General features: G+C 41.2%; 5 protein-coding genes across 5 annotated transcripts in view; 1 reads left to right on the forward strand and 4 right to left on the reverse strand.

The window, feature by feature from the left end:
* Nucleotides 1–2,747, reverse strand: part of LOC118421010 (zinc finger protein 239-like) — a 63,967-nt gene extending 61,220 nt beyond the window's left edge. Inside the window, exons 1-2 of the mRNA XM_035828144.1 lie at nt 2,640–2,747; nt 2,403–2,517 (exon numbers count right to left, since the gene is read on the reverse strand). The gene's annotated coding sequence lies outside the window, so the exon portion shown is untranslated. The remainder of the gene's footprint in view (nt 1–2,402; nt 2,518–2,639) is intronic.
* The window catches only part of LOC118421949 (zinc finger protein 208-like), a 516,296-nt gene that overhangs the window by 177,466 nt on the left and 314,165 nt on the right, over nt 1–24,665 (forward strand). The window lies entirely within an intron of this gene.
* LOC118421019 (zinc finger protein 239-like) lies at nt 3,032–4,875 on the reverse strand. Its single transcript, XM_035828158.1, has 2 exons — nt 4,738–4,875; nt 3,032–4,284 (listed from the first exon to the last, which is right to left on the reverse strand). The coding sequence occupies exon 2, from the start codon at nt 4,269–4,271 to the stop codon at nt 3,423–3,425; it is 849 nt and encodes a 282-aa protein (XP_035684051.1). The 5' UTR covers nt 4,272–4,284; nt 4,738–4,875; the 3' UTR covers nt 3,032–3,422.
* LOC118421944 (zinc finger protein 235-like) lies at nt 12,519–21,327 on the reverse strand. The gene is made up of 6 exons (XM_035829446.1): nt 21,123–21,327; nt 20,903–20,962; nt 19,571–19,682; nt 18,240–18,918; nt 15,232–15,238; nt 12,519–13,888 (listed from the first exon to the last, which is right to left on the reverse strand). The coding sequence occupies exons 4-6, from the start codon at nt 18,897–18,899 to the stop codon at nt 13,302–13,304; spliced, it is 1,254 nt and encodes a 417-aa protein (XP_035685339.1). The 5' UTR covers nt 18,900–18,918; nt 19,571–19,682; nt 20,903–20,962; nt 21,123–21,327; the 3' UTR covers nt 12,519–13,301.
* LOC118421049 (zinc finger protein 177-like) lies at nt 21,577–23,199 on the reverse strand. The gene has a single exon (XM_035828210.1). The coding sequence runs from the start codon at nt 22,878–22,880 to the stop codon at nt 22,347–22,349; it is 534 nt and encodes a 177-aa protein (XP_035684103.1). The 5' UTR covers nt 22,881–23,199; the 3' UTR covers nt 21,577–22,346.

The raw sequence follows: 24,665 nt of genomic DNA on the forward strand, positions 1-24,665 counted from the left end.
CGTTACGTTGACAGCTGTAATTGTACGCCGAGATTTTCTGGTTACCGCTGTGAATCTACCTCGTGCCACCAAGCAACTATCAAAACTATGGCTCCTATCAGTATCAATGTGGTGTTATCTTCACAGATGCTAACCATAATCTTTTGAAAAATTATATAAACGACCGTTGTACGGGTACTTGCTTTTACATCGCACATAAGGCTACATCTAGCCTGGTATCCAGCCATATTGTAGCTCCCAAGTCTCACCTGCCATTTGCGGAGAGAACAGAAGAGACTCAGGACAGTGCTCGGGAGCTATGATACGGAGAGAACAGGAGCTATATACGACTGGATACCGGGCTATCGCTACGAAAAGGCCGCCATTTTGATCATGCTGATCAGCTGGTCTGCTCGACTCCTCATCACGCATTGCGCGGCAGCTCCCTCTTTAATCTACCACCGACAACTCTCGTTAATGACAGCGATCTGGACATTGGATCGTAATCTATACCCGACACTATCGCCTAATAATTCCCATTTTAACGACAAGAACGCTAATGACAACAGTATCGGGTGTCTTGCTAGAGTAAAGAGAGAGCAGTATAAGATAAGACTGACAATTTTAGCTTGTCTACTTAGAAAATATATACCTAATACTAATGTCATAACATATAAGCTGAATAGACTACATGACCAAATAACAGCGGATTACACGAATACAGCATTTGTATTTGTTCGGATCTGCTTAACAATGCAGACTGATAGGTAACGGTTATTTTGGAACCATTGTCAACTCCGACATTCCTACAAAAACTTCCTACCAGGAAACGGATCCGGTATAATGTTGTATGGCTCAATCATCCCGGGCAGTGATGTTTACCTCGTTTTTTGTTTGTTTCAGGATTACAGATGCCATATGGCCGTAGTTTAGTCCTATGCAGGCTTTTCTTTGACGTCATATTAATTATAATTTGAATCCTCTTTATTTCTAGACTTTATTTCTAATTTTTATAGCAAATAACAAATATAACCCAGATGCTGTCTCCTTTGATAGTAGACCCCTGCATATATGTAAGACCTACTCAGTTGACAAAACGACCCCATTGTCCATCCAAGAATTTGAAAATCAGCAACTTGCAGAATTGCAAGTTACTAAATATTTCAGATTTTAATATTCTTGGAACTAGACAACAAACTGCTAGGAGAGGTGATGTTTACTTCAACTTGCTGTTAGATCTAGAGTCTGTTTAAGGATTACATTCATTACCATATACTTAACGGGGCCGCCCCAAGATGCCCCCCCCCCCCCTTTTTACGCGCTCGAACTCACGGCGCTCCATCACTAGTTGCCAGAGAGTGGTCAAGTTTTGATCAATGAATCTTTAACACATTCATCTTAAGAACATACTTGGATAAGGAATGCATTCATATGGTCCATGAACCCTTCGCCCTCCTAGTTACAAGTGGCAAACACTGAGTACGTTTTCGTGAATATAACTTCCGATTTTGTGCTGCGCTAGACAGTGTGCCCTAACTTGCCCCCCTTTTGCAATTTTCTCTTTTCGGAAGCTGGTGACCAATTTAAATAACAATAAATACAAATCTTATTTCTATTATACATTAGCTTTCTTTTGACGGTAGAATTGTGATTGTGTGTGCTTCTTGTCACACGCGAGGAGGGCTAAATCTTTAACCATCCAGGTCGTGTTTTCGTGGGAAATGAGCGAAATGCACTGAATGCGGCGGCCCGACTAACAAAATCATTACGAAAAACGACAACGTCAAAATCACGAAAAAACTCTGCATGCGTACGTATTGGGAAACATATTCGACATCACTCTGTGAAGTTTCATTTTTATAGACGGTACGAATCATTTGTTGGAGTAACACATCTTTTGGGCGTTCGCTCGTCTGCCACCAGCTGGGCCACACTCCCTGGGGAAAACAACGGCGGTGATGCCTATGTTGTTTTTTCTATGGCCGGTCTTCTTCTCAACAAACATTTGAAGACCAATATTTGTAGTGTTTTGTGAAGCTTTATTTCTTAATATGTGTATGACAGTTGTGTGGCTGTTTTGTACTGGTTGTATATTTATGGACACGAGCCACCAATACCTAGTAACAGGTGACCACAGTGATTCGGCGCTACCAACATTATTGTGAAAATTCTGTCTTCAAAAAAAAGGAAAGTGAATATGTGTAAATATTTTTTTGATAGAAAAAAAAGCTATTTGTTTGGACTTGGTTTATTTACTTTTCTAATCATCATAGTCAGTGGCAACAAACACGGCGTACTTATGCATAATATGATCGGCAAAAAATCGGGGCATCTTAGGGCGGCCCCCGTTATAGTCATCGATAAATAGATATAGAATAGAAAAACAAAACCGTTCATAGTACAAAATGTCAAAATGTACTTACCGAGGTTTGTTGATGCTTCAAGTACTACACAGGTCCTACACGGGTTCAGAGGTCCTCACGGCTGCAGGTTCGGTACTGACAAGTACAGAGCAGTCAGGACGGGTTTATATGGTGACTGAGTGGGTCAATAAAACCGGTTCAGCAGGTTTTACTTGATCAAGAAACAAAGAAAAGCACCACGATACTTGTTCTGATTTGCATAAGGGAAATCAGACAACATTAGACACAAGGTCTTACCAGTGTGGGGGTATAATTGTTGGATCAATAAAGTGTTGAATCGGCCTAAAACTCGTCTTAGATAAAGAGAAATGATTTTACCTATCGCTGTTGAACATGGCGGGCAAGCTGAATCAAGGTCAGCACTTCCGACGGTGAAAGGTCAAAGTTTATATACCTGTGTATACTATGAGAAACAAAATATTTTCGACTGTAGCATAGCGACATAGGGATGTCGTCAACTGTGCTTTTTTTGCCGACTCTGGCATATTATTTGCCCAATTTAGATCTACTATTTTTCCCACGACATGTGAATCTTTATAGAGGCTACTATGTTATATGTGCTGATTTGCATCTATTTAGGAGAAAATCACCATTCTATTGAAAAAGAAGGACAATTCGGCAAAGAGCAATACCGTGTTTTAAATTTATTGACGAAACTGGATTACAAATCTCTAGCAGCCTACTGCACACTAGTATAGGCAAACACTATCTAGCATCACCTTGATGCATATACAGTTAAATGTTGGCTACAACTGATACTAAACGCTTTGTTATATTTGCAGTCAGTCAAATATAAAGTGACAATTAGACATTTAGCAATTCAAGTAAATAAAACACAGTAACTGTTAAATGAAAAGTTACAATCGCCAAACAACGCGAACTAACTCCCGGTACCTAAGTGCCACATTACGTTAAATGAACGTTTCTAACCATTTCAAGCAGTCACAATTACACACTACTTCTAGTTCATTACCAGAGTGTTTCTGCATACATGTATATGTATGTGTTCAGATTCGACAACTAAATAAACTGTGAGTGTATGCTGCACTTTTCACCAGTGTGAGTCCGCATATGCCTCTTAAGATTTGATAGCTGAGTAAAATGCTTGCTGCACGCCTCGCACTTGTAAGGTTTTTCACCTGTGTGAGTCCGCATATGGCGCCTTAGATTTGATAGATCAGCATACTGCTTGCTGCATTGTTCACACTTGTACGGGTTCTCGCCTGTGTGGGTTCGGATGTGTGTCTTCAAAGTATCCAGCTGACTAAACTGCTTGCTGCAAGCCTCGCACTTGTAAGGTTTCTCGCCTGTGTGAGTCCGCATGTGCCTCTTTAGATCACTTGACTTACTGAAGTCTTTGTTGCAATGTTCACACTTGTACGGCTTTTCACCAGTGTGGGTTCGCATGTGATCCTTTAGATTTGACAAATTAGCGAAATTTTTGCTGCACTCCTCGCATCTGTACGGGGTTTCCCCTGTGTGAGTCCGCATGTGAGTCTTCAGATGAGTTGACCGACTGAAGCTTTTGTTGCAATGTTCACACTTGTACGGTTTTTCACCAGAATGAGTCCGAATGTGTCGTTTTAGATAACTCAGGTAGCTGAACTGCTTGCTGCACTCCTGACATCGGTACGGTTTTTCCTCTGTGTGAGTCCGAATGTGTGTCTTCAGATTTCCCAGTTGAGCAAACCGCTTGCCGCATTCACCACACTGGTATGGTCTCTCACCAGTGTGAGTTCGCAGGTGTTGGTTGAGCTTACTTTTGAAGCGAAACTCCTTGTCGCAATAGCTGCACTTGTAGGTACGGGGAGAATACTTCCCATTCTCTCTCACTTCTTGTGTCAGATGAGATCCGGCTATAGTCGTCATGTTGGTCAAACTCCTGCATGAATAGAGAGAAAGGAAGCAACTATTTAACACAATGCAACAAGATACGAGTTTGGAATATTTTCTATTGAGAAAGCATATCCGAACAACAACATGTCAATACATATAAACTGTACATGTCATTATTCAAACTTTATGATCCAGTTGCTGTCTCTTTTTAGATGTAAGATCTACTCAGTTGACATAACGACTTCATTATTATCCGGCCAATATTCTAAAATCAACAACTTGCAAAATTGCTAGTTACTTATTCCAGATTTTCGAATTCTTGGAACTAGGCAACAAATTGCTTGAAGAGATCCACCGGAAAAGTGACGTTTGCTTAATTGTTAATTTTCTGTTGACTCTATAAAGGATTATAGTTACTTCATTACCATATACTTATAGTCATCGATGAATGAATATAGAAAAAAAAAGTGCTTAGTACAAAATGTCAAAATGTACATACCGAGATATGCTGATGCTCCAAAGATCTCTAAAGTGTACTGTACAGTGACTCACGGCGACACGGGTCCTCACGGCTGCAGGGTCGGTACTGACAAGTACAGTGCAGTCAGGACGGGTTTATAAGGTGACTGAGTGGGACAATAAAACCGGTTCGGCAGGTTTTACTTCATCAGAAAACAAAGGAAAGCACCACGTTACATATTTTGATTTGCATAAAGGGAAAACAACCTGTAACACAGGGTCTTACCAGTGTTTGGGTATAGTTGTTGGATCAATAAAGCGTTGAATCGGCTTTGAAATCGTCTCAGATGAAGGGAAATATCTTCCTGGCGCTTTCGAATAGGCGGGCAAACCCAATCAAAGGTCAGAACTTCTGGCGGTGAAAGGTCAAATCTTACATACCTGTTTATCCCAGTAAAAATAAATGGCCGTAGCGGTAAGACAGGTTTAGAATGTGCATAATTTGATTACAAAAGAAAGGGGGTTTCGGACTACACACCCCGATTTGCATAGGGAGACGTCAGACAAAATCTATGAGGTTCAGGACAATAGATGTAGCTTACAAGTAATCTAGTGAGTGGAACGCAACGGAAGTAAACGTAATTACATTTACTGGCAAAAGAAGAAAAGCTATACAAGACATGATTTATGCATGAACTGTTAAAAAAGACGATGGGGAAACTAGTAAGCAGAAATGTGGACCTTGGACAAATTCGAAAGCGAGGCAAGCCACGGCAGTCACGCTTTGTTCGAGCTCCTGAAATCGTGAGATTTTTGGCAGCAATTTTCATCGTTTCCGTCAGCGAATTTGTTCTTATTCGGTGAGGAAAGTGTTGTAGAGTATCCAGTGATCAAAATCAACAAGTTTTTGGAGGCTTCAGTACATCAAACAAGACTGAGAAGACCTAGACGCCTGAGACAACAACATCGAGAGAAGACAAGATGGCGACGTACGCGTCTGTTACCACCTTGACGACGCGGTCGGCAGACTCCACCATGCCGATGGTCAAGCCTGCCTACATGAAATACAGCGAGGCCATCGGGAGAGAAGATCGGTGGCTCAGTACGAGGGAAATCTGTGGTGCAGCCGAGAAGATCGCCGGCTACGAGACCATGGAGGGAGCCCAGCTGGTGGGAGGGCTGTGGCGTCTTTACCCAAAGACAAAGGCGGCACGGACAGCCCTTCTGGCCGAAGGGCTGACGCTGAGAGGGAAAAAGATCCCCCTCTACGACCACAACCCCTACATCGTTGGTGGTCAGGGTGAAAACAACAGGCCCACAACACGAGTGACGATCAAGGGGATTCCTTTGTCTGCCGACGATCGCGACATTGTGAAAACCCTTGAGCGCTTCGGCTGCAAACTCAGAAGCGCCGTCATGTACGAGAAGGACCGGGACGAGGAGAAGAAGCTGACACGATGGAAGAACGGCAACAGGTTCGTGTTTATTGATATTCCGGCCGAACCTCTGCCTGTCAAGACGACCTTTGGAAACTTCCGTGGTACTGTGAAACACCGAGAGCAGTACCACAAGAAACCGGAAGACATGACCTGCGGGAAATGTCTTCTGAAGGGGCACTACAGCAAGATCTGCCCCAACGACATCGTCTGCAGGGACTGCGGTATGTCAGGGCACAAGAGAGGCGACCCTGACTGTCAGTACATCACCACCGTGCAGGAGATCCCTTCACCATCACCTGAAGATGTTATTGAGGAAAGTTTCCGTCTCTACGTGGAACCAGCGGCAACAACATCGCCCAACACTTCCGGCAACAAAGACACTTCCGGAAACAACACTGAGGTCAACCACCGTCTGAGTACTTCCGGGGCACCAGCTGACGAGAATGTCAGCCCGAAGACACCAGCACTGGCGAGGCGGAAAAGATCCAAGGCCCATGCTCGGCAGCAGAGGGACAGCGAGCGAGACGACGCCCTGACGAGGCTGATGAAGGAGGCGAGGATGCGTGCGGTTCCAGCTAGCACCCCGAGGAAGAGAGGGCTGAGTACGACCAGCGATTCCAGTCCTCCGGCATCGCAGAAGAAGGCCCGCGGAACACCTGTGGACGGGGACACCACCACCTGACCACGCGCGTGAGAAGCACTTCTTTCTACTCGCGGATGACGAACTTGGAAAGGCAACGGACTTATGATTTTGTGGACTTTCGGACTTATGGATTTGACGCCCGGACTTTTCTGTACTCTGGTAAGGAGCTTATGTCCAAAGGACAAAAAATGTGCTGACAACTGTATAATATCTTGTGAGTATGGCTGATCTTAATTGCTTATCTTTAAATGTTAAAGGGATTAGAGATAAGATTAAACGAAAATGTATATTTAAATGGTGCAAAGACCAAAAAGCAGATGTAGTATTTTTACAAGAAACACATGTAACTTCGGAAGTAGAAACTGCCTTTGATCTAGACTGGGGTGGGAAGGGCTTCCACTCCTGTGGAACCAGTAAAAGTAGAGGAGTTTCCATCTATTTTGGACCAAAATGTAATGTAGAAAACATAGACGTTTTTGATGATAATGGGGAAGGGAGAAAGATCCTAATTAATTGCCATATAGGAGACCTTGACTTAACATTAGTTAATATTTATGCCCCAAATAAAGTAACTGATAGAAATTCCTTCTTAACTAACCTTATTAGATGGATAGATGATAATAGACAGCTCAGTAATGACACTACTAGAGATATAATTGCAGGGGGTGATTATAATGCAGTGTACCATAGTGATAAAGATAAAAAGGGAGGGACAATGACTAATGTAGAACAGTCTTCAGTAGTTTTAAGAAAGTTTTGTTCATCCCTAAACCTTTGTGATATTTGGCGGGAAAAAAAAAAACAGCTTAGACAGTATACCTACAGGGATAACTTCCATAAGGTTTCATGTAGATTAGATTATTGGTTCATTTCAAAATCCATAATCAGTTCAGTCAGAAAGTGTGATATTAGACCTAGTGTAAAAACAGACCATAATGCAATTTTTCTTAAACTATATAACACAGCAAAAGATAGAGGCCCCAACTATTGGAAACTAAACACTGAAATACTTAAAGAGGAAGAGTATTGTAATGAGATTAAAGAACTGATTCAAAACACAATAACAAAGGAGTCTGAATTACCCTCTGGTTTACTTTTGGAATTATGCTATGTAAGAATTAGAGAATTCTCCATTTCTCACTGTAAGAAGAGAGCTGTTAAAAGTAGACAAGAGGAAAATGATTTAGTAACCAAAATAAAAACACTAACTGAAATTCTAGAAAATTCTGAAAGTGAGGCAGATTATTCATTAACTAGGGATAAACTAGTAAGGGCAAAATTACAGCTAGACAAATTATATGAAACAAGGGCAAAAGGAGCCTACATAAGGTCTAGAGCCAAATGGATTAAAGAGGGGGAAAAATGCTCTAAATTTTTTCTCAATCTAGAAAGGAAAAACATAACTAAATCCAACATAGATATGCTAAAACAGGGAGACAGGGACATTTTTGATCAACATGAAATTCTAGCAGAAGCTGTAAACTTCTATAAGGACCTATATAGTCAGGATAATATTAATCCAGATAATGTTGAAGAATATTTGTCAGATATAACATTAGATAATACACTTAATGATGATGAGAAAAATGAATTAGATAAACCAATAACCTTAGAAGAATGTGAGCAAGCTTTAAATGGAATGAAAAATAATAAAGCCCCTGGGCCTAATGGACTTCCTTCTGAGTTCTTTAAACATTTTTGGAGTAGCTTAGGGCCCCTGGTACACAAATCATTTTTAGAGGGTTATCAAAACAAAAGATTGACTTACTCGCAAAGAACAGCACTCCTAAAACTATTACATAAGAAAAATGAATTGTACCTTTTGAAGAATTGGAGACCCATAAGCCTACTTAACTGTGACTACAAAATTATAGCCTTTACCATAGCTAATAGAGTTAAAAAGGTACTTCCAAAACTTATTAACCAAAGTCAAACAGCATATATTAAAGGGCGTTTCATTGGACAAAATATCAGAATAATAAATGACATAATTTTCTATTCTAAACACGAAAGAAAGACTGGAGCTCTATTGTTCTTGGATTTTGAAAAAGCCTTTGACTCTGTAAATAGAGACTTCATGTACAAAACTCTACACAAATTTAACTTTGGCCCTGCATTTATAGAATGGATAAAAATACTATACACAGATACTTGCTGTAATATATTAAATAACGGCTGGATATCAGAGCCTATTGAATTAAACCGAGGTATAAGGCAGGGGTGCCCATTATCTTGTCTGCTGTTTATACTTGTGACAGAAATTATGGCCACTAAGATTAGAACCTCTAAAGATATAAAGGGAATCTTAGTTCCACATAATGAGGGTAGTGAGGAAATTAAAATAAGCCAGGTAGCTGATGACACAACATTAATTTTAGCAGATGAAAATTCAATACTAAATGCAGTGGAGGTTATAACAGAATTCAGTAAGGTAGCAGGAACTAAACTTAATAAATCTAAAACCCAAGCTATGTGGATTGGTGTATGGGAGAAAAGTGATAAAAGAATCTTAGACTTAGATTGGACAAAAGAACCCATTAAAGCACTTGGTGTTTACTTTGGCCATAACCCAAGTGTATGTGAACTCCTAAATTGGGAAAAGAAAATAGAGAAGCTAAAGAACACACTTAACTTGTGGAAAAGTAGAAAACTAACCCTATATGGTAAAGTAGTAGTCATTAAACAACTTGCATTGGCCCAACTAATTTACAACTTCATGAATATAGATACCCCAGAATGGGCAATAAGGAAGATAGAAAGGACATTATGGAACTATCTTTGGGATAATAAACAGGATAAAATTTCTAGAAACTGTATAATTGGAGACTACTGTGAAGGTGGAATAAAAATGGTTAATGTTAGATGTCAGATTCAGGGTCTATTGGCTTCATGGGTCAGAAGACTTTGTAATGGACCTATGGCCCAGTGGAAATCAATCCCCAACTTTTATCTTAAATATTATGGTGATGACAATTTGATTTTCAAAATGAATTTCCTAACTAAAGAACATTGTCCAGAAATCCCCAAAATACCTAACTTCTATAAAGCTGTTGTCCTTGCTTGGCATAAAGCAGGAGGGGGGATAACTAAACAACCTCAGACATTAGAGGAAATACTGAATGAAGTAATTTGGGGTAATCAGAACATCACTTTGAAGAGAAAAACATTATTTTATAGAAACTGGATAAAGGAAGGCCTAATTCAGATTAAAGATATTTTTCCTGGTGGTAGTTTTATATTAGCAAGGACACTATTGGAAAAATTAAACGATACCAAAAACTTTTTGGCTGAGCACAATAACCTTCTTAATGCGATACCAAAAGAATGGAAAACAAAATTAGCTCTGCACTCTAACCAAGTAAATAAACTAGAATCCCAACCAACACAAATTGGATTGCTTCAAGATAAATTTATACCACTAGAGAAGGCTATATCTAGAACTGTATACAACCATTTAAATAAGCAGATATTTACAGAGAGAAAGAGTATTGATAGCTTAGGGGAATTGCTACATGTTATTGTATTGAATAAACAGCTAATATGGAAAGGGCTAACTGTAGACATTAAAGAAAACAAGCTAAGAGAATTTAACTTTAAGTTGTTACACCAAATCTTGCCTTGTAAATACAAATTGAATAAATGGAAAATAAAGGATCAGACAGGTAAAGTATACAGTCCAACTTGTGGGATATGTAATGTAGAGGAAAACTATGTACACATGTTTGTGGAATGTAAACGACTGAAACATTTCTGGCAGAAGATAGAGGACTTTTTATTTCATAAGGGGGTTAGGGTAAAAATTACCAAGTCAACTATTTTTCTAGGTTATGAATATAGGTCAAAGGTCAGCCATTTTGTAAACAAAGTGGTGACTTTAGCAAAATTTGCTATTTTCAAATCGTGGGTTCAAGATAAAGATAGCGAGGTGAAATTATTGAAAGATGACATTTTCAAGATGTTTCTCTGGGATTTTTGGAATGACACACATATTTGGCATTGTATCCATTCAAGGTACGAATGTTCTTGACTGTTGATGATGCTCTGTGAATTTGTGCTCTCCACTTGTCATTGCTGTGACAGCCATTAGTCCAAAAGTAAATTATGTGATGTAACAGAATGTTTCTGTTTTTGTAACCTGATGTTGTCTTGATGTTTATATTGCACAGTAGTACAGATCACTGTTTAGCTAAGATTGCTTATGCCTGTCATTTTTTTTTCTCAATTCTGGATGAGTGATGACTACTTTCTTCTTGTTTGCTCTATTGCTTTGTAAAGTTGATCATGTCTTTTTGTGTAAACCTGCTTATGCAGCTTCTTTTTGTAAATTGTAATGTTTGTTTTTTGGAAATTGTATGCTTGCTGTAACTAGTGTAAGACTGTTTTGTATCCTACTTATTTGTGTAATTTTTGTCTTTAATACTGATGTGATGATCATGTTTGTGTATTTTTTTTATGTTTTCAGCTTTTGACGTTTGCTTCTTGTGTTTATTGTTCTAATGTTAAGGTTTTTTTTTGTAAGCCTAATGTTGTATTTGTAAACATTGCAATGTTTGTGTGAGTTTGTTAGTGCTAAGATAGTGGTATACTTGATATGTTTATATTTGTGATTCCTTTTGAATCTTCAGATTTTTTTTTAATGCAAATGGAATGTTTGAGTAATATTCATGTAAATTTGTGATATGTGTAAAATTGAAACCAGGGAAGGAAAACCCTGCACAGAAACCCAGGGATGACACCCCTGCACAGAAGTCCTAGGGAAGAAACCCTAGCACAAAAAATCCAGGGGGGATAAAACACCCCTGTAAAAAAAGTCCTAGGGAGCAAACCCTAGCCAAAAAAAGCCAGTGGGAATGGCCCCTGCAACAATATGTAAATGTGTTATAGTATGATAGTATTGCATATGTCTAGATGACTGAGTAAAGGTAGACTAGTGTGTAAAATGGTAAGGTAATGCTAGTTCAAATATTCTATAATGATCGACTTTAGTTCTGTATATTTAGTCGTATGTTCTATAGTGATTAAGTGATTATGTTTGAATGTTCTGTACTTTAGATTTATGACTTGTGAATAAAAAGTGAAAAAAAAAAAAAAAAAAGAAATGTGGACCTTAGGATAGTTCCTTGAAGGAAGTCATTACAGACGCCAAATGGTCGTAGTCTAAGCCATAATAAAGATGCAGAAACCATAGTCTACCGAGATACGCCGATGCTTCAAATTACTGCAGGGTATTTTCACCTAGACACTGGTCCTCACGGCTTCAGGGTCAGTACTGGCAGAAACAGAGCTATCAAGACGAGTTCAACAGTATATACTACTGAGTGAATAAAACCGATTCGGTGGGTTTATTCATTGGGAAACAAAGGAAAACACCACGTCACATGTGTTGATTTGCATAACGGTAAACCAGACAACAAGACATAGCTGTTCGATCGATAAGGCGTTCAGTCGGCTTTAAAATCTTCTTGATCTTGTCGCGTTCGAAAATGGTGGGCAAGCCGAATGAAAGTTCGGAATTTCCGGTGCTGAAAGATCAACGTTTACACACCTGATTATCCCTGTGAAACTGTAATGGCCGACTTCAACATAGTGACTTATCAGGGATGTTGCCAACTGTACTGCTTATTTACCCGACTAACCCCTCTGACGTGTCATATATCTATTTTGCCAATATATGTCAATACTATTTTTCCAAGCATATGCATGTGTATGTGAGTTACATGTGCTGATTTGGATACGAGAAAGCAGATATTCTATGGAAAAGGGACAACTTGTCAACAACGGCACAAAGGGTTAACAGCAATATCGTGTTGTAGTTTATTAACAACAATGGATTATTTGAATTCTACAAACTCTAGCACACTACAATGAACTTGTTAATGGCAAATGTAACATTGGTGACTCAACTGACATGATCCAACTGATACCACATGTTTAATATAACGTGACAATTAGCAAATGAAGCGAAGAAAACACAGATATAACTAATATAATATAAGCGGTAAATTATTTCAATGGACGGTGTCTAAACATCTGAAACAGTCGCATTTCCACACTACTTCTGGTCCATCAACGGAATATGGAGCATGCAACAACACAGCAGAGAGGGCTGCACTATGAAGTTAGCGTTCTTTATTACAACCGATCGCTAATGATGATAAAGTCGTATAGAAAGAATACATGTACAGCCGATTGCTTAACAGTGCATCAGAGGTCACATCGAGAAGGAAAGTATACAATTGAATGCATGATCTTTCTTATTAACACAGCCAGCATTTTGTTTGTTTGTTCGTTTATTTATTCGCACACAAGTATTACATTAAAACACAAAACAAAAACAATGGATAAAACAGGTGCAGGAGGAGGGAAAAAGCTTGTGAAGCTTATACTTAGCCCTCCTCCTTTAAAATTTTAATAGAACAAACTCGTTTTAGGACTTTAAAGTGAGCTTTCCCAGTAAGAAAACCGGCATTTAGAACAAACTCGTCTTTTTGAATTTCTTACATGAACCATATGATGTGATCCTTACATATTCACTGACAGGTTTTCGTCGCTATGAGTTCGCATGTGGACACGAAGAGTACTCGCCTGACGAAAGCGTTTGTCGCATTTTTCACACATGTAAGGTCTCTCACCAGTGTGAGTCCGCATGTGTTCTCGCAGACCGTGCAATCGACTGCACTGTTTGCCACAATCCTCACAACTGTACGGTCTCTCACCGGTGTGAGTGTTCATGTGTATCTTCAGACAGTTTTGTTGCCTAAACTGCTTGCCACATTTATCACACATGTAAGGTTTTTCCCCTGTGTGGATCCGCATGTGAATATTCAGCCTGGATGCAGACATAAACCCTTTGAGACAAATACCACAGGCATGTGGGTTGTCACCAGTGTGAGACCTCAAGTTTATCAGTTGAGTACATCGCTTTCCGCATTCACCACACTGGTATGGCATCTCTCCAGTGTGAGCTCGCAAGTGTCGGCTGAGTTTACTTTTGCAGCTAAACACCTTGTCACAGACACTACACTTGTGGGTACGGGTAGCATCTCTTTCGTGCCCATTTTCTCCCAAAAGAGGTGCTGCTCTGCTCGCCATGTTGATCCAGATCGGTCCTCAGGATCCTGTAGGAATAATCAAAATCCCATTGTTAATTGAATCCCACTATTTTCCCAGACAATGGACCCTTCCAGCAGAAAACCATATCGAACAAATAGAATCCACTATTCTATTTCGAATACTCGGTCACAAACAGCCCTAGTGGGGCAGGAATGGCCAAAGAAAAATGCTATGCCTTTTTTTTTTGTTGAAGACTACAGCCGCTGAGTATAGTTGTTTTGGGAAGGGTAGGCGCTACATGGCATTGCTTTGTTCCTGGGAAGGATGCACATGTAAAGCAGTGTGCGTAGAAGAGACGGGACTCTGCACTAGCGGACTTAGTAGTAGGGTCTTATATTTGGCAGGTGGTACAAGCTCCTTCTTCGTGAATGACCGAGCTGCTTTCTTCTTATTTTTTTCCTCCTAATCATGTATGCACACGCTATGCATGAAACAAACGTGGTAGAAGACCTATCACACAATTATATACGTACCCATCTTTACGCCTGCATCGACCGCATGTCAGAAACCGGGCAATCTTGCCCACCAACAAGGTAATATCATGGAGCGCCTCCCGCTTCCGCTTTGACTGAAATTATATATCGCCCTTCTCAACAAAAACTTGAATTCCTTCCCGCGCCTGATGGCGCATAGGGCGGCACCCAACTCCGTTTCAGTAGCGCTGGGCTACACAACTTTATGCAGTCACTACAGCAGGAGGCTAGTCCACTGGTAGTGGCGTGTGTTCAACTTCCATACTCTTTCCCGAATGCTGAGTGCTAAGCAGAGAAAGCAGCATGTACCATTTTCAAAGTCTTTGGTATGACTGGGCTGGGGATCAAACTCACGACCTACCGAATGCAAGGCGAACACTCAACCCACTCGGCCATTGCACCGGCAAATATCGCCCTTACCGCAACTATACACGCCCCTCATTAAACGACTGTACCCAGTGCATGTAGCCTCCCACAAAGAATGTATGGCATTTATCTTTCGCCCGTTCTCAGAGGATTTCAGGGCCCAAAAAGCTAAACCAAAGTCAGTCGGTATCCTCAGCTTTCTAGCGACGACGGCCATGTTTTTGCAACTCGCGACGTTTTTGACCGACCGGGTTTTGAAATAGTACCCGAGATCGAACATGGGGCGGGGCTTATGGTGTTCGTCTGGAAGGCTAGGGTCCATTTTACCTTCAAGTTATTATCCTGGTAGAATCAAAGATTGTTTTGGTAGAATTCCAAAACAATCCGATCCGCGGCAGGACTGGGACCGAGGGGCTTTTCATCACCCGGTCCGGATCCAGCTGTATCGAATGTTATCGCGGCCCAGGTATGACATAAATACCTGAAAATAGATTGTTTACCTTCGGACTGTAGAATGTTAACCTTCGTTGTAACAAGATCTACATGCTCTCAGATGCTTATTTCGAGTTGCTATTATGCCTCGATTTACATTGGTCATATGGTCATATTATATAATAAATCTTAAATTAAGTACAAAGTGTACTTACCGAGATACACTGATGTTCTTACGTACCGTGACAGGATGCTTTCAGAGAGACACAATCCTCAGGGCTTCAGGGTCGATCAAGACTGAAGCAGAGCTGATAATGGGGGGTTTATATAGTGACTGAATGGGTGAATAAAACCGGTTCCGTGGGATGTATTTCATTACAAAACAAAAGCAAATACACTGTAAGATGCGCTGATTTGCATAAGGAGATATCAGACAACAACTACAGAACAACCTGAATGATTTGAAGACCTAAATAATGTGAGGATATTTGGCATGTAACAGATTAGGATTTTTCTTCTAGCATCATTCTATCTTCATAGATTATCGAGCCTCACTCGATCGGCATGAAGCAATCGACACCAGGCTCTGTCATAATAGTGGGAACATACCTCCGTTTTCAAGCATTCGGAGGGTGTTGTATCCAACTTTCGTCAGTATCTAACTTTCGTAATATGCCGAATCCTGGATATCCAGGAATCGTCCTAAGCAGAAGGACGATTCCTGGATATCCAGAAATCGTCGCAAACAGGACGTTTCCTGGATAGACGACGGTGTTTATCCAGAACGTGTACGTGGGGGTGGAGCTTCCTGTTTTCGAGGGAGGAGACTATGCGGAGGGCGGGGGCATGTTGTTTTCGTCAGAAAGCCGCCATCTTTGTATCTCCCCGCAAGAAGATCGTGTAGTTTATTCTGCTGATCCTGGTGTTACAGAACTTAAACGAATGTTGATAATGATACTTTGATGTTAACATGTTACTTACGTATCAGGCCCAAAATGCTTTTTGCGTAATGAATTAACAAATGGCAGTCAAGATGGGATAAAGTTACTGTTGTTTTCCGTATAGCGACACATTCACGGTAACGTGTTAATAGCATCCAGATGGCGTCTCTTTCTCACACAAGGCCTGGTCCACATCCTGGATATCCAGGAAACCGCTTGAACAGGAGGACGCTTCCTGGATATCCAGAAAACGGCTTGAACAGGCTCAGGACGAATCCTGGATATCCAGAAAACGGCTTGAACAGACTCAGGACGAATCCTGGATATCCAGAAAACGGCTTGAACAGACTCAGGATGAATCCTGGATATCCAGAAAACGGCCTGAACAGGAGGACGATTCCTGGATATCCAGAAAACGGCCTGAACGCCTGACGAAAATAAGGAATTCTCCCGCCATTTTTGATTTGCGAGCAAGCGGTCACTGTGGGTCACGCACGCACCGCAATGGTATCCTGCACTGCGGGTGCCCCGTAATACTCTGAACGTATGTCTAAAGACAACCGTTGTCCACAACGATAGACAATAACAGTCGCACGACTATATTATGTGCTGTGTGTTTGAAGTTGTTTTTCGTGTAGCATCACATTCTATTTACGTGTTAGTAGCATTCAGATGACGTCCTATCATGGGGAGGGCAGCGGTCACTTCCGGGTTTTAATCTCTCGCTACTTGAGTCTGTCGAGGTCTCACGAGGTCGACCCATATATGGAAACATGGGCGTGCATAATAATGTTTTCTGTACTGTCAATCACCATGATTGACGGCACCGGAAGTACGAATCCTGGATATCTAGTTTTCGTAAGGTTTTTGGACGATTCCTGGAGCCGCCGAAAAGTAGATGTAACAGAGGGGGAGCGCATTCTCACAGTGGCTAAAAACTCTTGAGCACCATAGTCAAATTACCGTCCTCTTAGAATAGATCAGTCATTAATCAATAAAGTCTCACCGCTGTGTTGGTACTGTTGTTGGATCGATAAAGCGTCAAATCGTCCTTGATGAAGAGAAATGACCTTCCTGAAGTTCCCGTCTCCCAATCACGGGTCAGTACTTCCGGTGGTGAAAGGTCAAGGTTGACACGCCTGATTACCCCAGTGAAAACACAAATAACCTAATATAGCGCACTATGAACACAAACAACACTCGTGACATACTGTAAATGCAGAAACTTTCGCGGTGGTTTAATACTCGCGGTCACCGCGAACATTTTTCCATAGCAGTAAGAGACTACAGTGCATGGTGCTACCGCGAACTTAAAACCACTGCGAAAAGTCTTTTTTCCCACAACCGCGAAATCAAATCACCGCGAACTTATATACATTTACAGTAAACGCGTTGACTTTAGCACATATACCAATAGGGGGAAATCAGACAGCATCTTTATTGACGTAACTGGAGTACGGAACTTCACTGATAGCGATAGTTAAGAAAGACAACGAAGCGTCATTATGTACAATAGTTTATTGACGAAAGTAAGATGCGGAAAGTATATAACAGTGCACTGGGAAAACAAGAAAGATTAATAAAGATATTTTAGCTACCTAATTGCAACAACTAATTCTATGAGCTAGGGATCTAGTGAACCTACAGTGCAAATTGCAATTGCAAACGGTCTGAAATGTTTAAAGAGAGCCGTGCCCATTTTCTCGTGTTTGCAATGCCTAACGTTACACGTCCTGTTCGTGAAAGGGTACGTAAGCTACTGCTAGACTATCTAGCAGTATAATCACACATGGCATACAATCATATACATTCTATATACCGGAGACGGAATGACAACTGTACCAAGCTACACGGTACAGCGTTTTAGTTCTTACAAGTTTGTATTGGAGTTGAGACAGACAAAAATGGTGACGCTTGAAAAGTACCTACCATTTTATAGTAAATATTATGTCGACGTCAATAGTCATTCAACATATTACAGATTATACCAGTCTACAGATACAACGTAATGGCAAAAGCCTAAACCCACCACCAGCAAACAGACTCACATCCCGAGAACATTTTCCCATCATTCTTTGTCGGATAAAAAGGGTTTCTCATTATTCAGCCCAAACCTTCTGTTGCATACTTCACACATGCTCTGGCTTAGCAATGTGAGTCAGTATGTGACTCTTAAGGTTTGACAACTGGGCGAACTGTTTGCTGCACGCCTCACACTCGTACGGTTTTTCACCAGTGTGGGTTCGCATGTGTAGCTTTAAATGACTCGACTGACTGAACTGTTTGCTGCACTCGTCACACTTGTACGGTTTTTCACCAGTGTGAGTCCGCATGTGTCTCTTTAGATCTGTAAGCGTGGTGAACTGCTTGCTGCATTCCTCACACCTGTACGGGGTTTCCCCAGTGTGAGTCCGCGTGTGACTCTTTAGATTTGACGCCGTAGTGAACTGCTTGTTGCACTCCTCGCATCTGTACGGGGTTTCCCCTGTGTGAGTCCGCATGTGGGTCTTCAGTTCACTAGACTGACTGAAGCCTTTGTTGCAGTGTCCACACTTGTGCGGTTTCTCACCAGAATGAGTCCGAATGTGTGTCTTCAGATTTGCCAGTAGAGTAAACTGGTTCCCGCATTCACCACACTGGTATGGTCTCTCACCAGTGTGAGTTCGCAGGTGTTGGTTGAGCTTACTTTTGAAGCGAAACTCCTTGTCGCAATAGCTGCACTTGTGGGTACGGGAAGAATCCTGTCCATCCTCTCCCTCCCGTTGTTTCAGATGACATCCGGCTCTAGTTGCCATTCTAGTGAAACTCCAGATCCTTCAAGAATGAAGATAAAAAGATAATAAAGATAGAGTTTGAAAAAAAATCTAACTTCTCTAAAGAAAACAAGAACAACTCATAATTGATTACTAAATGACTTCTCTTTTTTAATAATAATTCAAATGTTGAAGCTAACATAGATAGTAACAAGTTGGATGGCTTTGCGTTGCGGTAAAACAGGTTTATTTCATTTCTAATTACCGAACAACGGGGAGTAATGAATAGACATTCTGATTTGCATAGATAGGTCAGACAACATCAACGAGGGATAGGATAACACTAGGATGTGAAACTTTGGGGGGACAAGGAAGTGAATCTGACATTTCGACATGTAAACGTAAATAATGCAACAGCAATACTATAGGCATAATTATAAGCGGGCTACAATCATTATAATAGGGAGAACGCCAAGTAATTAGAGGTCATTGGAGATGTAAACCCTATGTCACCACTCCTCTGGTGTGTTATTTGATAAATCTTTACTATTTTCCAGCGACACGTGGGGCCTGTGGGGCTATACCAAAAAGCAGTTCCTTGAGTCCTACAAATCCCACAAAAGTAATTCCAGGCACCGATATACTAAATGGTGTTTACTGAAAAAGAAACTCTTAACAAATAACGAAAACGATAGTCAGTACTAATCCCTTACCGAGATACGCTGGTGCTCCAAACAACTGCAGGGTGTTTTCACGGCGACACAGATCCTCACGTCTGCAGAATAGATTGCTGACAGAGTGGTCAGTGACACATTTATATAGTGACTGGATGGGGGAATAAAACCGGTTCGAGAGGTTGTACTAGACAACGACACTGATAGAAGTACCCTGGTGATGTGCTGATTTGCATAAAGGAAAACCAGACAACATGAGACAAAGGTCTTACCAGAGTTTAGGGATAGTTGCTGAGTCAATAAAACGTTGAACTAACTCCAAATAGTCTTTAATAGATGGAGAGAACTGATCTTCGGCGTATCGCTGTTGAAAATGACGGGCCGAGTTGAAGGTAGCAGAACACAGTATTAGTGGGCGAACCCCGGGGTGTATGACGCGGGTACGTAAAACAGATTGTCTCCGTTTTAATGAAAAGAGCAGCCGGAATAGTGAATTTGATCAGATAATGAGACCACTAAATGGCCCGTTCTATAAGCCCTGTACGGGGCCTACCTAGTGGCAGGTGCCAAAGTACAAAGTTGCCGAAATCTCAGCAACCGCATGAAAGTGGAAATCTCAGCAACCGCTTGAAAGTGGGGAAAGTTAATTGGCAGAAGCAAAAAAAATCTAAGGTCAAGTTCGTTCAAGGTAGCAGAACACAGTATTAGTGGGCGAACCCCGGGGTGTATGACGCGGGTACATGAAATAGTACGGATAAACTTGTTGAAGGAGAGGTAAAAAGCCTTATTTGAGGGACAGCCAGATATAACCTGTGCTACGTGGTCACGGAAGGTGTCGACTCTGAGACTGCATGGTTTGGATTGTGAAAGTTTTCTATTTTGTGTATAAATGCGCTCCTAAGTGTATAAGTGCACCCTACTATATTTTTCATTGCGTCGAAGCTAGTCACCTTGAGGCCCTTAACTATAGAAATCCCCATAGGCCGAAAACTGTGTTCTGCTACCTTGAAGCAGGGTCAGTATTTCTGGTGTTCAAAGGTCAACTTTTCTTTTGATTTTTCTGAACAAATATAATCCAGATGTTGTCTCTCTTTGATAGTGGACCCTTGCATGTACATAGTGATATCTACTCAGTTGGCATAACGCCTTCATTGTTGTCTAGTTCCAAGAATTCTAAAATTTGCAGCATTGCGAATTTTAGAATTCAAAATAACTGCTAGGACACCCAACGGAGAAGAGATGTTCGCTTTAATTTGCTGTTAGATCTAAAGCCTGTTAAGGATTACAGTTGCTTCATTACCATATACTTATAGCCATCGATGTAATAAATATAGAAATCAAAAATCGTGCTTAGTACAAAATGTACTTTACCGAGACAGTACCGCACAGTGACTCACGGCGACACAGGACCTCACGGCTTCAGGGTCGGAACTGTAGTACAGAGCGGTCAGGACGGGTTTATATGGTGACTGAGTGGGTCAATAAAACCGGTTCGACAGGTTTTACATCTTCAGGAAACAAAGAAAAGCACTACGCTACATGTTCTGATTTGCATAAGGGAAATCAGACAACGTTAGACACAAGGTCTTACCAGTGGGGGGGTATAGTTGTTGGATCAATAAAGCGTTGAATCGGCCGCAAACTCGTCTTAGATGAAAATAAATGATTTTATTTATCACTGTTGAAAATGACGGGCAAGCTGAATCAGGGGTCACCACTTCCGATGGTGAAAGGTCAAAGTTTATATACCTGAGCACCCTATGAGAAACAAAAATTAATGCCGACTGTAGCATAGCGACATAGCGATGTCGTCAATTGTGCTTTTTGGTCCACTCTAACATATCATTTGCCCTTTGTCCAATTTCATTCGATTAAAAAGGCTTGTGATAAGCCCACTTGTAATAGTTTTTCGCTTACCCTCGTGCTTGATTGCAGAACAGAAGAGAGGAACATATTAAATGTTATGAAGAATATGCTTAGAGGGAAGTCAGACAAAAGTAGGATAACTTCGCCAACTACCATAGTTTACAAGAAAGACAAGAAAATGTCATTACATGTAAATGTTTATTGATGAAAGTGAGGTGCAGGAAAGTGAAAAATCTTATGTATATTACAGTACACTAGCAAGACACACAAAACGTTGGGACATGTTAATGCATTTGTATCTAGCATGGTTACTACAATTCAATCTATAAGCTAATAAATCTATTGATTACCGCTAAGAGCATATGCAAAACTTCTGAAACGATCAAAGAAAGTCGTGCCCATTCCTCTTGTTTGCAATGCGTAACGTTACGAATCCTATTTCTAAAGGTTACGACTATATGTATCACATTCAACTATACATTCCCTATATTACAAATTGAATAGAAAGTGCGCCTAGTTACATAATGCAGTCTTATAATACCTTTGTAGCGGAGTGCCAACAGGTGAGACTGAAAAATGAAAGTGAACATGAAAATGAAAGAAAAGAACATATTTTCTTATAGCAAATTACATGTCGATGTCAGTTATCATCTAATAACTATACTTTAGTATTAATGAGCACACTAGACTACTTATGCCATGTACAAGACAACCTGTGCATCGTGAGAGCAGCTCTGAATGATATGTGCAGGGCCACATACCGGACATATTCCTATCCAGTCCATGCCGCATTTCACAGTTCATTAGTATTTCTCATTACTCAGCAACAAACTTCTTGTTATTCTTTTCATATGCGGATGGTGCGGTCATTAACAGAGTGATTCTGCATACATCTATATGTCTCTTCAGAGTAGACAACTAAATATACTGTTAGTGTCTGCTGCACTGCTCACACTTTTTCACCAGTGTGAGTCCGCATATGGCTCTTAAGGTTTGACAGCTGAGTAAAATGCTTGCCACACGCCTCACAGTTGTAAGGTTTTTCTCCAGTGTGAGTCCGCATGTGTATCTTAAGATATGACTGCGTAGTGAACTGCTTGCTGCACTCCTCACATCTGTACGGTTTCTCACCCGTGTGAGTCCGAATGTGTCTTTTCAGACTAAAAAGCTCACTGAACTGCTTGCAGCATACCTCGCACTTGTACGGCTTCTCACCTGTGTGAGTCCGCATGTGACTCTTCAAATGTGATAGCGTAGTGAACTGTTTACTGCATTCCTCACACCTGTGCGGGGTTTCCCCTGTATGAGTCTGCATGTGAGTCTTCAAATGAGTTGAATGACTGAAGCCTTTGTTGCAATGCTCACAAGTGTACGGTTTCTCACCTGTGTGAGTCCGCATGTGAGCCTTTAAATTTGACAACGTAGTGAATTGCTTACTGCACTCCTCACATCTATACGGGTTGTTCCCTGTGTGAATCCGCATATGAGTCTTCAGGTAAGTTGACCGACTGAAGCTTTTGTTGCAATGTTCACACTCGCACGGTTTCTCACCGGTGTGAGTCCGCACGTGGTCCTTCAGGTGCCCTAGATGATTAAACCGTTTCACGCATTCACCACACTGGTATGGTCTCTCACCAGTGTGGGTTCACAGATGTTGGTTGAGGTTACTTTTGAAAGGAAACTCCTTGTCGCAGTGGCTGCACTTGTGGGTACGGGGAGAATCCTGTCCATTCTCTCCCTTCCCCTGTGTCAGATGAGATCCGGTGTGACAGCGATCTCGCCCTCCCCCCCAGCGATCTCGCCCCCCCCCCGGGGGGGCGAGATCACTAGCGTTTTCGCCCCCCTTTAGCGTTTTCGCCCCCCCCCCCAGAACATTACTAGTATTCCTCGGAGGGGTCTTAAGAGCAGCTGGTTACTACATATTAGGTGCGCTACCTGGTACTATACTGCACCTGGGAGTAACATAGTTGGTGTGTTACCTGGTACCTATATGGCACCTTATTACCGTAATATGTTTTCAATTTGTCACAGTATTTTCTTTCTTGTGCAGAAAACATTTCCAAAGCACTAAGAAAAACACAATTGAATAATAGTTTCTCATTATAAACACTATCTACGCACAAGTTCATATACCTGTTGCTAAATGCTACAAAAAACTTGTAAAGTACCAGTCTTAAGAAACACGGGTAAAACACCAGTTCCTAAATACTAGAAAAACAGTCATATTGGAGGTGAAGATATCCATAGGGTAGGTGCATATAACGAACCAGTTTCTAAATACTAGAAAAACAGTCATATTGAAGGTGAAGATACCCCTTGGCCAGGTGCATACACCAAAATGTGCATTATTCTAATGAATACCTTATTTGCATAATCAAGAAAGACATGACATAGTTCTTTTGTGGTCAATTCATAATAGAGGCTTCATATTGGAGATATATAGGTTGCTTGAGGACAGGTGAATACAATGAAATATATCTCATGTCGAGACTCAGGTACATGCAATAAAAGGAATACAAGGGACCCAACCCTCCTTGTCTGAAACAAGTTCAACTATCTTATTGCCATGTGACTGACTTACTTGACTTATGTCGGGTGCTGCTCCTCCCCTGCCACCCGAACCACAGTAGCAGCCCAGAAGTTTAAGTTTATTGCCATGTACTTCCTCACCTCACCTAGTCCCATCCTCATCAGGAGGGTCGGGGACTATGGTTGTCTCCAGCACAAGTCTTCGCCATTCCTCCATGTACTTACGTTAATATTAATACTATGGATGTTATGTATCAAACTCGTGTACTTATATCATTCTGAAACTGCATGGTGTGATTTATACCAATCAACTTCTAAAATATCATGTAAACCCGTTTTTTTGGGGGGGGGTGAAATCGCTAAAGGGGGGCGAGGTAGGGGGCGAGATCACTAACCGGGGAGGGCGAGATCGCTAGTGATTTCGCCCCGGGGGGGCGAGATCGCTAGTGATTTCGCCCCCGGGGGGGGGGCGAGATCACGGGGGGGCGAGAACGCTGTCACGCCGGCTCCAGTCGCCATGTTGGTCAAACTTCAGATCCTGCAAGAATTATTTGAAAACTAATTAAGACAAAATTTTTAAAATTCTAGCTTGCCCACTTAAAGATATACCATGTGATTGTGTACATATGTGTATGCATATATTTTCATATGTATATATACGTATATCATTTGACTCCAGACTTTTCGTAATAAAACATAACCCAGCTACTGGCACAAAATTTCTCACACATATATCACA

Source organism: Branchiostoma floridae, chromosome 8, assembly GCF_000003815.2.
Source record: "Branchiostoma floridae strain S238N-H82 chromosome 8, Bfl_VNyyK, whole genome shotgun sequence".
NCBI lineage: Eukaryota > Metazoa > Chordata > Leptocardii > Amphioxiformes > Branchiostomatidae > Branchiostoma > Branchiostoma floridae.

Excerpts from the sequence above, each read along its gene's own strand:
- LOC118421019 (XM_035828158.1), bottom strand. The coding sequence starts at position 4,271 with ATGACGACTATAGCCGGATCTCATCTGACACAAGAAGTGAGAGAGAAT.
- LOC118421944 (XM_035829446.1), bottom strand. The coding sequence starts at position 18,899 with ATGGCAACTAGAGCCGGATGTCATCTGAAACAACGGGAGGGAGAGGAT.
- LOC118421049 (XM_035828210.1), bottom strand. The coding sequence starts at position 22,880 with ATGCGGATTCACACAGGGAACAACCCGTATAGATGTGAGGAGTGCAGT.